At 48.1% G+C, this 15014-nt stretch overlaps 1 protein-coding gene across 2 annotated transcripts in view; it reads right to left on the minus strand.

Annotated features, from left to right (window-relative positions):
* Positions 1–15014, minus strand: part of LNX1 (ligand of numb-protein X 1, E3 ubiquitin protein ligase) — a 67673-nt gene that overhangs the window by 5284 nt on the left and 47375 nt on the right. For both annotated transcript variants that reach the window (XM_010156745.1, XM_010156746.1), the window contains exons 6-8: positions 11500–11637; positions 5539–5716; positions 3497–3725 (exon numbers count right to left, since the gene is read on the minus strand). In XM_010156745.1, the coding sequence (XP_010155047.1) occupies positions 3497–3725; positions 5539–5716; positions 11500–11637 (545 nt within the window). The remainder of the gene's footprint in view (positions 1–3496; positions 3726–5538; positions 5717–11499; positions 11638–15014) is intronic.

Genomic DNA, 15014 nt, shown 5'->3' on the forward strand with positions numbered 1-15014 from the left:
CCCACGCCCAGCCCGCAGCCCCTCCGCTCGCACGTTGTCCAAGTTTTGACAGATGTCAGATGCACATGTGCGTCTATTTTATAACTGACACGCATTAGAAAGAGCAGGGGAGTTGTTTACGTACTAACGAGCCGTATAACAGTGACCAAGGCCAATTTTAAGATCTCACAAGAAAATGGCCAAAACTTGAGATCCACAAATGTTAAATTAAAGCCGGCTTCTCCAAGGCTTTGAGCTTTGGAACAAGGAGTTAGATAACCTGTCTGATTGCTGCTGCTACTGGCTCCATCCAGAAAAAGAGAGCAATTCCCAAAGTCTCAATGTTCATGCCTCTTTTCTGCGCCCATCGCTGTAATGTCTCCTTGGGAAAGGGGCGAGCCCTGCGCCCGTACAGGGAATTAAGCGCTTACAGTACAGCAGCCTCCCGAGTGAGGAAGGCACGCGTCATTACGCAGCTATCGGTCATGTTTGCCTGCTTTCTACTTCATAAGTCATGGGCAGAGGTCTGTAGACATCCTCTAGTCTCCAGCTCCACTCCGCACACTTTATGGGTGCATCCTTCGCAGGATTTTCATCAAAACTCCATGTTTTTTGAACACGGAAAGGAAGACTCTCCCTCTCTTGGTTTCCTGAACACGTGATCTGCCCTAAGCCGTGATGTCAGGCTCCCCCTGCGCCTCACTTGCTGTGAACAGGTACCCACGCTGCACCGCCACGGCTTGTCTACAGACACATCCTTCCTGTCTCGACATGAATTACTTCAACGTAAACTCAAGAATCCACCATCCAGCCGCCTCCTTTTTAAATCGTGCCTGTTCCTGGCCTACCAGACTTCACCATTCCTATTCAGATTTTCTTATGTAGGTGTTTCCCATCCTGCTCATCTTCCCAAATACCTTCCATGTTCCTGTATAGTTGCAATTTTGACATTTCTATTTTTCTATCGGCTCTACCAAGCTTTCTTAGACTTGCACGCCTTTGAGCAGCCCCTCTGGTAAATGGCATGGCTTTACGAATGTCATCACAGTTTTAATTAGGGTGGATAAACCCAACCAAGATGGACCTGTCGGATGTGTGTTTGGACAGAGAATAAGTTTCTGTAACAGTCTAGAAAGGATTGTAAGACTGCTGGCAATGCCTTGAGATCCAGTGGGATGTGATCCTTGCCAAAACCAAACTGAAAGCCAGACAGGGAAAGGTTAAATGCTCAGAGTGGAGGGAAATGAGTTAATGTGATACACGTCCTGGGCAGAGAACTTGTGGAAGGACTTCCAGATGTCTCGCGTGGGCCCTGGAGAATCGGCACAAGGGGGTAAGCATGCTCAGAAGACTGAACCAAAAAGCACAAAGCACAAAGACTGAAGGGTCTGGTAATGCCTAGTGAACAAACCCAAACCTGGTTCTAGCGCCTCTACTAAACCGACGGGCTGCTAACAAGGACACACTGCACCTTTGTCACCATCAGGTCTAATCAGTGCCGGTCCCTGCCTTAGCCTGATGTTCAGGGCAGCATCCCTGCTCCGCGTACCAATCCCCCGACTTTCCTTCGGCTGCGAAGGGCTGCGTTCTGCGCCCAGCGTCGCAGCGGGGGGTAGAGCTACAGCAAAGTCCTGTCTTCAGCCTCACTGACACTGGGGCTGGTTTTCCTTCACACCCAAGGGTGGGAACAGCTTCACGCATGCAGCCTTAGGAGGGGTGAAATAGAGACCACTTTTAAAATGGAAAAACCCCACATTTTCTTCCCAGACTTCAGAGCAGAACTGGCTGATGTGAACCCTGGGTGTAAATCTGCAGTACTGTGGAGATAGAATCATAGAATCATAGAATGGTTTGGGTTGGAAGGGACCTTAAAGATCATCTAGTTCCAACCCCCCTGCCATGGGCAGGGACACCTTCCACTAGACCAGGTTGCTCAAAGCCACATCCAGCCTGGCCTTGCAGACATCCAGGGATGGGGCATCCACAGCTTCTCTGGGCAACCTGTCCCAGTGCCTGTTCCACTGCCAGTGCCTGTCCTTCATCTCCATCCCCCTGTTTGGGACACGGGGACTTCAGGCAGCTGTGGGCAGAAGATGATGATCAAGCAGCTTGGGGTTTCTATACAACACAGCAAAGTGAGGGGGGGGTTAGGCTAGGCGTGGGCAGGGTGCAATCGTTTCAGCCCATCTAGCAATGGGTGCTGATTGAAGGCAAGACTCAGCATTCCAGAATGCAGCATCTGGAAGGCCTCTAAGCCTGCTTGCTCTCTCTACTGGAGGTGTTACCTGTGCTCCAGTGCCTTCATGTTGGGGTGTAACTGGTCAAGCTCAGGGGTGCAGAAGTGAGATGGAACGAGGACCTCCCTGGTCCTGTCTGTCCACAGTGAAATGAGGTGAGAAAAGTTTCCCATTGCCTGGGGTAGCAAGTTATGGGCCATCCGTGCTTTTCTTTCATAGGAATAAGGACACAGTCTTCTCCACTGGAGGAGGACCCTTTCCCCGTGGGTGTCAGGCACACAGCCTGCCTTCTGCTCTTGCAGCACATGTTACACAGCCCTCAGCCTCAGCCCAAGGCCTGGAGCACATCTGGCTGTCACAGCAGACCTTGCTGCAGGGTGAATGAGCTCGGAACAGCTCAAGCCAGAAGGAGGGAAAGCACCTAACCTGCTCTGCGAGCCTGAGAAGTGAAGAGGAGTTCTGAAACCAGGGCAAAAGCCCACTGGTTCCACAGACCATCTTTTCGTGCCCTCCCATAAAAGAGAAGGAGACACTCTGGGCAGCTGCCAGGGTTAGGAGTATGTAACTTGTAAGCTACGTTCTTCATCCCTTACAACGGGATACCAGTGCCAACCGTGTGACGCTAGCTTCGCACACCGTCCACGTGCGAACGAGGGTTCACGTGTCCTCGTTCAGAACTTCACAAAATGCCGCCAAAGCGGCAGCTGGGCACCCTGCACGCCGAGAGCCGAGCGACAGCGGTGTGGCTTCTATTATCCTTCCTGAAATGACAACACAGCTGCTTCCTGTGCATGACAAACGTACTGCTTTTGGTCGGGGGTGGGGTTAAAAGAGGTGATGCGGCGATACCGGCCAACGGCGCGCACTGTGCAACATCTGGGCAAAGTCAAACAGTTCAGCGGGGTTTGGCTAAGGAGAAGGGCTCTGCAGCGAGAGCTGCAGGAGGGGTAGCTTTGTCTTCCGCAGGGTGGTCGAGCCTGGACCCCAGTTCAGCAAGCTCCTGTATCCCTGCAAGCTTTCCCTTTCACTCCCTAAGTGCCAGATATGTTTTCAAGACTGGAACAACTCGGGATCCTTTCCTCCCTTGCAAGGGGATCTGCGTGTCTATTTTTCCATGTACCCGTTTACAAAAGGGAGGTATTTAGAGTCAAGTCTGCGACAGAGCCTGGATTTAATTAAGATGTCAGTGCAATGAATCAAGCCAAAAGAAAGAGTTGCCAGTAAATACAAATCTTCCCTCCCACTCCCCTCCAGCAAGAGGATGCAGACTGCGGACTTACCGGGGCAGCCCCAGCCACATGACCCAGGAAGGTGACCACTCGCTGCTCTCTGAGGTTGCCTGCGTGGCCTCGGGGGGTGGTGGCTGGCCCCGCTCCTCCTGGGCATCGCACGCTCTCATCTCCAGGGCTTTGAGCACCACGGAGGAGTTGGTGTTTTTCAGCAGGGCGACGGCCTCGCTCCGGCTGACCCCTGTTAAGTCAATCCCATTCACATTCAGGAGGATGTCACCTGAAATAGATAAAACAGGGAATTTAAAAAAACCCTGCAAGTGTTTCCAGGATTCCCTCCCTACCCCCACGAACAAACAAGGCAGCACCATGGCCAAGAAGTTGCTTCCTGATGAGGTTGTTTGTTAATCCTATCGTTTAACGTGGATGTGAAGCATATGCTAGTAAACATGCCACAGGCATGAGGGAAGGGGCTAGATCCCCACACACAGGAGCATCGCCAGGCCGGACAGCGGCTTTGGTCCTGGTCTGGTGTCACGTCCTGCATCCGCAGCTGAACGGCACAGCTGGGGTCCTGCTGTACCAGTAAGCTTTGGTAGGGGCACCTGATGGTAGTCCAGGTCTCGGAAGCCCACTTCCAGCTAACAACTTCTGTACTCAACTTGAGCTTGAAACCGGAGAGCTCGAAGGTGGTTTTCTCCCAGCGCTCCCTAAGGCAGGGACTGCCGCTCCAGCTGGCTCTCCGCAGTCTGCTTAGCGGAATAACAAGTTATTATTTTAATGTTGATGCCTCTTTGAATGGCCGCAAGCCAAAACATCCTTCTGTGAGCCTTGTTTATAATGTAGGCACAGAGAAAAAAGCAAAGACGACCCCAATGACTATGGGGAGAACAACAAAGACATCATTGATGCCATGCAAGAGGCCACGGTGCCAAGCGCTCCGCTAGCCTCCGTGGCAGGCTCCGATGCCAGGGCTTCCCCGCTGCCCTCTGTGCTTCCCCTGCGTGCACTTCCAGGCAGGGGCTGTGCTCACCGGCAGTCCAGGCAGCACAACATCAACATTAACCTCTTTTTGTGGTCGGACCTGATGAGGCAGACGGCGGCCTAAGGGTTGCTTTACACCGTGGAGGCTTATGGTGCTGTTAGAACATCACATATTCATTTGTTTCTAATTTTATCAAATTAACTAGGCTGAATTTTCCATGCTGCCTCATGATGAATATTTTTGGGGGAAAATGTAGCCTACAGAGGCAGCCATTTCCCAGCAGGAGGAAAGGGGAAACCTGCTGGTTTGCTCCTGTTGTCATGTTCTTACATGGGTTTTGATGAGCAGCCAGAGGTCCCGCAAAGGGGAGGTTCCCACGCGTGCCCGTGCCGGGCACCGCAACCGGGGCTCGCTGAGCACAGGGGATGAAGGGCAAAGGGATGGGGACGTGAGCGCAGAGGGTGCTGAGAAACTTGGCTCTTGGAGATGCAACATCCTGAAAACGGAGAGTTTCACCATTCCCCTACTGCCTACCTCTTGCTGCAAAACCCACTGATAAAATATGCTCCTCATCCTACTCTAAAGGCTTATTCATACGGAGGGGGAGAAGCTATTAATTTTATCACTCTGTTTCAGCAAGAGCCAAAAGGAGATATGAAGCCAATGTTTCCAGACACGATATTGAGCCACAAGGCGCTGACATTGCTTCATATGTGATGGGAATTCTGTCCTTTGTATTTCTTTCAAAGCCATGAATATGACAAACAAGCAGAAAAATTTACATTTAAAACCCATGAAGGTTGCACAATGAAGATTTCAGTAGTTAGGAGATAGTGGTACAAACTCATTTTCTTGTGAAAAACTGGGTTTTTGTTGGTTTGTTTTTTTTTTTTTTTTCCTACCAGAATATGCCTACATCCCACTCACAGCGATGGTTACTGCTGCATATTACACCTTTTGTGGTAGCTGACTTGAGCCCCTCTGATCTGACACATCCCAAAACCTATGGGATCTAAGAAGTCAGGGTGTGATGCTCCTTCACTATCCCCCTGTTTTTCAAGGAAGCCTTTGAATTAGAGCAGGCTTTCAAAAACCCCCTTCTTCTTACCTGTTTTTATCCTGCTGTCTCTGCTGATAACTCCTCCAGGCTCGACACTTATCACGTAGATAGGCAAATCCCATTCCCGGTTAGATGCTCCGCCTGCTACAGTCATTCCCAGCGATTCCGTGTGATCTTTCCGGACAGCCACCACCTTCTCGTGACAGGTGACGGCGTGAAGGGTGCTCTGTGATGGAGAAAATAGCAACAACAGAGTGGGCATGGGGACCTCCCTGACAGCTTAGGCATTTTCCAATGAGATGACTATTCGTTGAGGGAATACCGAAGCACTTCACAGCTGCCTGTGACGTCTGGCCAGATGGCAGACACCACTCTCTCCAGGGCTTAGGCAGTCATGACTACTGCCAGGATAATCCCTGCTTTCATAAAGTCAGCCACTGTTCCCACCAAAACCAGAAGTGTTTTAGTGTTGAAACTAATAGAATCAGGTCTTTGAAATGTAAACAAGGAATCTGATTTAAAAGAAAAAAAGTGTTTCTGGTAGCAATAGCAATACCAGTCCTCATATCTTGGACTATCAGGACATGGTTATTATCTTGCTGCTCACAGTCTGAACATCATCTGTATTGAAATGGTCCACCCGGGTTAAAGGAGTAAAGCCCTTGGGCACAGATTAGAAGATAGACACTTCACTTGCTCTTCCAGATTTCTGTGTTTCTGTAAAAGTTACTGGTGAGTGTACTCTCGAGGAATACGTGTTTCTGTTCAGGAAGAGAGAATGACATTTATAGAGTGAAGAGGCAGCAGCTTCCAGGGTGCTCTTCCCAGTGCTTGTGCTTGAAAGGCCACTTTGGGACAGTCACCTCTACCGTCTGAGGACAATCGTCCCCTCCCTCCCCCTGAACAGGAAATGTTACATACACACCTCCAGAGTCACCATCCCTGGAGGTATTTAATGGATGTGTTGACGAGGCGCTTAGGGACATGGTTTAGTGGTGGACTTGGCAGTGCTGGGTTAACGGTTGGACTCGATGATCTTAGTGGTCTGTTCCAACCTAAAATACCCTGTGATTCTGTGAGGGTCAAACAAACTCACAGGTGGCCTCGGGATGGAGAGGCAACACAAGCTCCAACACCACCTGTGAACCGAACGTCATGTTTACAAACACATCCAGCTCTTTTTGAAGAGTTTGAAACACAGGGATGCTTCTCCGGAAAATCTGGATTTAAATGTTAATTGCTTTGGTTTCCTTAACTATTTCATAAGCTGTGCTCCTGGCATCAACTCCTGAAGATTCCAGCCCCTTTTGCAGGAACAGCACCATCCACTCCAGGCTCATATGTAGATATAATAGCAAGCTGCTAAATACATTTAAAATGTATATTAAAAAACCCCCTCCCAAAACCTCACATTTACAATATGCAAAAATAATCTATAAAATTCATTTAAAGCCAAATTAATCTCTTCATAGAAATCCAAGATCCCACAAGACATTCCACCTCGATTCCTGGGCCAGCAGCACAGAAAGCAGAGCACGCGAGTCCACGGCTACTCCCACAGTGACAATGATGAAGGAAGGAAGACAGCAGCAAGAAGTGTTTATGGGATCAGGGCAGGGTATATGCTTACTTTGTGTCTTTTTTCGAGGTATGTTTGGGGGAACTAACTCCACCTTAGGATTTCTGTGATGCAACAGTGACAACAAAACCCAGAACCTTTTAGCAGCTTAGCAAAACATCTCTAGATGCTTCAACAGGAGAACAGTGGCTGCCACAGTGCTCCAGGAAAGGCAAAGAGCTCAGTGGAAAAAGCCTCCTCTTAGTCACCGGGGCAAAACCCAGACTGATAGAGTTGTTGGGACATATCGCATCTGATCCATGCAGAACAGAGGCACTGTATCAGAGTTATTGAGCTTAAGGCTTGCAAATGAACCTAAAATTTCCGAAGGTTTTACAACATTCCCTTTTAAAAAATACAGATGTTCTAGTCCAGATAATTTTAACCTTTCACCCTTGTCTTTAAGCTGTAAATGTTTTAAACACAGCAGTTCTATCCTTGTGCAAACTTAATGTCTCATCCATGCTTGTGCAAAAACATTGTCCTTCTTCCCTTGGAAAGGAATGGCTTCCCATCAGGAAAAAGCCACTTCCTGAAGCATGTGGGATAGGGACGCTACTAATTTTCACCCAAATGCAGTCTGAAATTTTGTAGCCAAACGTGAAATTGGAATTAGACTTCCATCTCTGAGTGTTCCAAGCAGTCCTGTTACTTATGCAGTGTCCATCATGTCTCAGGCATGATATTAGCATTAGCTGATAAAACAGCTAATGCTCTATTTTTGAGGAATTGGTGCAGAGAGAAGCAGATTTCAAAGCAGTGCTTGGTAACAAATTGTCCTGTTACATTTCAGTGAAGAATCCTAAAAGTCCTGGTACTTTTATGCTCAGCCATGTGGGACCAGTTTTCCTTTGAAGCTGCTCTTCCACATGTCATTTTTTAACATGGTTGCAGATAGAAAGGAATTGGGGCGACTCTGCTGAGACGAAGGCAGTGATGAAAGGAAAGTAAAGCCTTTCTTAGTAAACACACGTAGAGCTTTCTTGGAGGTACCACTGATAATGAGTAAACCAGTTGAAAGGCGGTGTTTATCAGTGGCTGCATATCAATGCATTCTCTTCTAAACAATTGTCCTTCTCTGTCATTCTGAAGTGACCTCAGAGGTCAGGAGAAGAAAAACATAACAGTTCATCTCCTCCTCTTTTTATTTCTTTTTTTTTCCTTTTCTGTATATTTACTGGAAAATAAATAATTACAGCGGATTATCACAGCATCAAAGCCATGACGCGTGTCTTGCAGGCAAGAGACGTAGCTGTGCTGGTTTGGAAAACGTGCTTTACCTGAAGGCTAACCTGCTCGTGTGGACAGAAAACATCGCCTGCTCCAGCACCGGGGCGACAGATTTGGTTTAAGTACTAGACAGTTTGTTAGAAAGGAGTAAGAAAACAGTTCCAATTAAAACCAAGTGCTATTTAATTAATGGCAAAGCTCCCACTGACTTCAAAGCAATTGAATCTGGCCCGTTTACGCATTACAGCCCAGCTTAACAACCTCGGCTGCAGAAGAAAGTGTTTCTGTCGTCTTCTCTGCAATGAATCCAGGCAGCAGCCTGAACAGCCTGGGCTGTGCCTCCCCTACCTCCCTGCACAGGAGAGCAGCTCGGCGTGAGCCTGTGCAGGACCAGCCTCCCGGCACACCATACACCCGGCATCACTGCCGCCACGAAGGACGCGGTCCCTACGGCCCGTCCTCCTCTTTCTCCAGCGCCTTGTTGGCTGCGCGGCTGACCGCCATTGGCATGGGCCTGAAAGAGAGCCGCCTCCTCGCGCTTCCCAGATGGAGGCAGGCTGTCATGAGGGCAACAGCTTGGCCGAAAGCGGTTCCGGAGCTGTCAGACAAGCAAGACAGCTGCTGGCAGCTAGAGTTTATTCTTGGTCCTGAATAGAGCCAAGGCCGCAGAGCAGATTTCAGCCCACGTTTACATACGTGCCCTACAGCAAGAGCTGCTTCCCTCAGAGAGAGCATTCCCAACCTGCTAATATCACCTCCTACAGCTCAGGCGACAAAAAAACACCGTAAAATTAATCAGAATTCAAGTCAGTTTGCAATCTCTCTGTCAATCCCACATAATAAAGCAATCCTGCTGATGGCAGCTGGTAACAGACTCATCAAACTGTGAACACACAGGGAACTCCCTTGAGAGCGAAGTCTGGCCCACAAGCACTGTCTTGGTTTTGAGCAGCAGCGGGCACTGCCTTAGGACACTGCACAGGCCCTAGGCTGGCAGGCATTACTCCTCCTCTAACCTCTATTTAAAAACAAAGAGCGTTTTAGGTCTGCCAAAGCCTAGAGTTTAGAGATCTTGAATTGCAAATGATGTTCAGTTAAACATCCAGCAAAAAAGCATAAGAAATTCAAACTGACAACTCATACCCTACGAAAGAGTAAATAAGACTCCAGTAGTGACTCTAGCAGACCAAAAACGCACAGTGCCTGAAAATCCTCGTGTCCACTGTCTGTACTGATCTGACCCACTGCCAGAGCATCTTCTCTGACACAAGCCCTTCACTCCATGACACAAAGCTAAAGGGGGCTAGGAAAAGCTCAGAATTTTCTTTTTTTGGCTGTGATCTTCCCTGGGAAGTGCCCAAACAGTGGCACTGGACAGAAGGCCACAGCAGCACACTCACTCATGGGCTTATGTAGGGCCCATCTCTTATGGAAAACTGGAAATCCCCCTAAAAGCTGTGATCTACCCATCAAAAGATCATCTATTAGTCTCCAAAGGACTGTTGGAAGGTCAACATTGGTCCTTCAAATCTCACAGCTAACCAAAATAATGTTGGGTTTACCAAGAATTCCTGTCTAACACCTCTCGGTACAGGAAGAGAAAAGGAGGATCCAGGGCAGTTTATGGAAGACAAGTCACATTCCTGAATAATCCCATGTGGTATGAATTCATTGGATCAATGTGGTAGAGCTACCAGGTGCCTGGAGCTTCACTAGAAATCCTACAGTAGCAACACAAGCTAATTGCTGTCCCTCACATATCTCCCTAAGGAAATCATTACTTTATTAGGAAGTAATGCCTTGCAGATGCATCATTAATTGGGCACTGCTTGCTACTGGGTAGTAGCTACCGAGCATTGCCTTCCTGGTTTAACTCCTGCTGATCCAGTCTCACCTTACAAGAGTGACTGTGACTTCATGGAAAAGACAAATTAAAAGTAGATAAATAGATACTAGTATATTTTTTTACATATAAAACCACTGAATAATGTCATTTACATTTTTTTTAAAATAAAAACTGAAAAAAAAGGGTATCTTTAAGCATTTGTAAAATACAGAGCTAGGCTTGTCTCCCAGCTGACAGCTGTGCACCCGATCTGACAGCTGGTTCAGTCCAAAGGTCCCTTTAAGGACACATCTGGCTGCCCATCAGGCAGGATGGATTTAAACCAGCCCTGCCCATCCACCTCCCTGATGCACCCCTGGCACGGGTGGCCAGGGGACCACCTTGCAAGGGTTTGAGTAAGTGGTGACACTCACAGGGACTAAGGTAAATTAGCCAGGCACGTGACTTTAAATTTAGTGAAGTAAATCCAGCTTCTGCAAGGACAGACCTTGTTCTGTCTACAGTGCAAGGAATAACACTGAGTAAACTCAGAAAAGGTTGTTTTCAAAGCTCATGCTGCGTTGGTTTCTGCTTTAAACCCCAAATATTTGGCCATGAGCGTCTCTGTTGTACGCAGCGAGCATATTGCAAGCCTAAATGCACTACACACGTGATGTGACCGGGTACAGAGGGGTGGTTGGAGGGACAGTTGGGTAACCAGAGCCATATCTGGGTGAGATGCCTGCCCTGTGCCAAGTGTCCCCAGGTCAGATCCGGACATGCTGCACGTTGCCGGCCTTCACATCCCGCATCCTGTGCGAGTGCCACAGCAGAACCGACACTTTGGGTCCAAATCTCCCCAGACAGACAGCACGCTCACAGCAGCCGTGGGGACCACAGCCACCGTCTGCCACTGAATTCCCAGCCACCTTAAGAAATGAGCAACAGGCTAACGATTACCGTAATTTTCAAGCAGCTTATGGGAATCTCTCAGGGTATGAAAGCTTTTTGCCTGAAGACTTTGCTCCAGATGGAGAAACTTCAGATAAGCCTCTTATTTTCGTTGGAGCGCATCGCCCTGCGCTGGCTCACGCTGCTGGCCAGGTCTGTGCCCATGGCTGGGATGCTGCGTGCACGTCAGCCCCCTGCCCCACCACTGCCCTTCACCTTCTCCTTCCCTCCCCACCTCCGAGGGACTTGGGGCAGAAGCAACGTGCAAACAATGAGGAACACAGCTTTTACACTTCCACTGAAAATAAGACATGCTTGCTCGGGTGACAGAACCCAGAGACCGCACCCCAAGACCCTAAAACGACGCGAGCGCTCGTGCCCTCACCTTGCCAGGGTTGTTTCTCTCGCCGGGACAGGGCTGGTGGTTGCTGCCGCCATAACTCCATCCTGTCTCCTGCAAGATGTCGGGGGTCTGCTGCCTGGTCTGCCGCGATACGACAAAGTGAACCTGCTTCTCGCTGGCCTGTGGAAGGAAGTACAGCGTGAATCCCACCGTGCTGGCGCAGCAAACCCCTGCACTTCAGCCCGGGAGGATTCACAGAACTTGGGTCCTGTTTAAGTACAGTTTGGATTTCCCACTAGCGTGGTTGCAACGACATAAAGCAAGTGGCATCAGTTCAGGTCATTACTTCCAGATACCTAATTCTTCTCTTGGAAAATTCAGTGATGACTTTGAAAAACCTTTCCTACCTGCCCCAGATTTGGCTGGAAGCAGTGATCCATCACAGCGAGTGCTGACCAGCTCTCTCACACACACCTACCTACACCGCTGCAGAGCAGCGATGCTCCTGCCACAGGAGAGAGACGGGCTACCAGAGCTGCTGCTGCCGGATGGGAACTCTGGGAAAGATGCAATTAACCCTGTAACGAGGGACGTGCTCAAGCCTTGGTTGGCGAAAGTGGGGAATAAACGATGTATCTGAGCCCACCTGCACACAACAAGCATGATTAATTTAAGGAAGCTTCAAGAAAGGGATGTGCAACCATTTTGGGAAGTAAAATCCTACTGCGCCAGAGTGCAGAGTAAGAGGGAGGGCACCAGCAAGCACACAGAGTCGTGGAGTTTAGGATGGGAAACTAGCCCAAACTCTCGCTCTAGGAACAGGCACTGCAGGAAACAATTGACACAAAATAAGCTCAAAATGCTTCTGGGCCTTTGGCATGACGCAGTCGTAATACTTAGGTGACTGAGAGATGCTGCAAAGCTTCTGCCAAGGTGTGTTTGCTCATTATTTTTAAGTTGTTCTATGTGTGCCTGATATTAGTGTTATTAATTCTGTGTATAGGTGGATTTTTTCTGTCTTCTTGAATCGGCACTGTTTCCCTAGAAGCAAATGGCTTCAGTCTTCCCTCAGCGAGGCTCAAACGAATCTGTTCAAGACAACAGTGATCCAAGGGTACAGCTGGGAGGGACTGGGGTTTGGCTGGATAAATCATAGATGTCTGCCCTCAGGGCAAACAAGCGTACTAACAGAAGTGTAGGAATAGCTTCAGTGCTACAGAAGCATACTCAGAAGATAAAAAAATTAATCCTCTAATCTCCTTCTCTCCCGGCTAAAGACCCTAGTGTGGTGGCAGGCAGGAAAGGCTCTTAAGGGCTGGTATCCTTAAGAGGGTCTCCTGCCTGCTTGCTCGCAGGTTAATATGGAGGAACTGCTTGCTGTCTAATGTGGAGCCCCCCACAAGCACATCTGGAGGTCTGATTCCCGCGGGGCTGCAGTAGCGATGCTTGTTGGTACCGCAGCCCCGGGGGCATCAGACCTCCAGACTCGCTTGCTGGCACGCCGACGGGCCCTGCTCGCTGGGGAGATGCTCCAAGGAAAGCCGGCATTGAACAAGCAGCTGGAAACCAAACCCAGATCCAGTTGCACTATTGAAATCAAATCTCCCTCAGACAATTAACAGAAGCCGGAGGAGGCCCTTGGGATTTTTGTTTTTATGGTCTGGTTTGTCTTTTCTGGAGCTGGATTCAATAGCAGTAGCCGAGAGTTAAAAAATGCTTTTGAACAATGTCACTGCAGTTAAAAAAAAAAAAAGCAACCTACCTCTCCTAAACCTCCAATTTCAGGCCTGAAATGTGCATGTTCAGGCTGTGCTATTTCCTAGGGAAGTGATATCTCAGTAAAAAATGTGCACTCCTATTTTACTTTTCCAGTATCTTGGGGGATACGTTTTTTTTTCACCAGCAACTCAAATCTCCACAGCTTCATAATATATCATTTGGTACATACACACATATTTCAAAATAACTTTCTAGGTATTCTTACCAGCTCTGTTTTTATGGAATATTAATTCCTAGATTCTGGACTCAACTAGTACCCAAAAGCAGACTGCTCTATCCCAGGAGAAGGGAATCCACCCTGGTCCCTAGTTTGTAATATGGTTGAGATGGAACCGAACAATACAATCCCAAGCCTCCTAGGGGCATGTGGCCCCACAAAAATCCAGTTTCCTCTAAAACAAACAACTTCGACTTACGCAACTTCTGTTTAAAATACATCTGCTGCCACATGGTTAGTCTCAAAGTTGGTTATTTAGAGGAAGGTTGTAAATGTGATTAATTCTCATAGAACAACTAGCAAAAGTTCAACGAGAGTCTCTATTGCAATGTCACATTTGTCTCCAGGTCAGTCAAGTTGAGTAATTTCTCAGAAATTCAGAGTGTTTTAAAAAGTTATGCAAACAAGAAGACCAGATTTTGTATTTATGTACATCCATATAAAAACCATTAACATTTCTTCTGGTCAGAATATTAATTACTACATCATTCTGATCCCCCTCCTCCTTCTTACCACTTGTTTTCCCCACAATTCCTCCTCTGCTTTTTATGCTGAAGCAAGAATTAAAGAAATGAGGTGAGCTTTGAGACCGAGTGCAAGCAATAGCTGAAACAATCTACTAGAATTAAAATTTGTGTTACGGCCAAACCAAACCAAGGAGGGAGGCAGAGACGCGCCAGCGACTTCTGAGCATCTAGTAGGCAACGGCATCTTAAAAAACAGGCTTTCTGCCGGCAGCATTTGTCGTGAGAGAGGACATCGTGGTGTCGTGCACCCGTCACAAAGAGAGGATGGCGAACATCTGGGGTCAGCCTGGCTCAACCCAGCAAGCTCGGCTGGATGTGCTCACACGGGCGCCCAGTGATCTGTTACCTTGTTCCTTTTCTTGTCGCTCCCATGGAAAACAGATGTGGAATGTCACGTTATTTAGGTTAAAATTGCCACATGTGACACACAAGGCCGCGACTAGAGATGACGCGACGAATGAGAAGCAGCAAACTCCCAAGCGTTATGATGTGTGCACGTTCCTAATTAGCACTTACGTGTTTTCTTCATTTCAGTTCTTGTGACTGAGCTTATAAACAGCCAAACACCTAATCTACTGATTAACAACTGCTTCACATATGCTCATGTATAATTGCTATGAAGAATCAGATCCGTCTCAATGAATCATTATTTAGAAGTCAAAACTAATCAGATTCCACAGAAATCTGATGTTCTCCCAGCTGTGCTTGGCCTAACGAGCCACCGCCACCTCTTAGTGAATGTTAGTTCTGGTTTTAAAGAAACCGATGGCGTATTTGAAGCTTCCACCACCAATAATTTGAAGACCTCAGCATACTGTGAGCGCCACGCGCTGAGGTCTCAACAGGCAGGATGCTGGGGAGAAGTCAGCGGACACAGCAAAACATCCCTGCGTGTAAGAAGCAAATTCGAAACACTTGTGGCTTCAGTACAACGGTTTTTCTCTGGCATGGCATGGAGACAGGAAAGGCGAATGATAATTGATGAAAAAACATGACGGAAAAGACACAGGTTCTGGGAATTTTGCATTAGACGA

The sequence above is a fragment of the Eurypyga helias genome, unplaced genomic scaffold, assembly GCF_000690775.1.
Source record: "Eurypyga helias isolate BGI_N326 unplaced genomic scaffold, ASM69077v1 scaffold10628, whole genome shotgun sequence".
In the NCBI taxonomy this organism is placed as follows: domain Eukaryota; kingdom Metazoa; phylum Chordata; class Aves; order Eurypygiformes; family Eurypygidae; genus Eurypyga; species Eurypyga helias.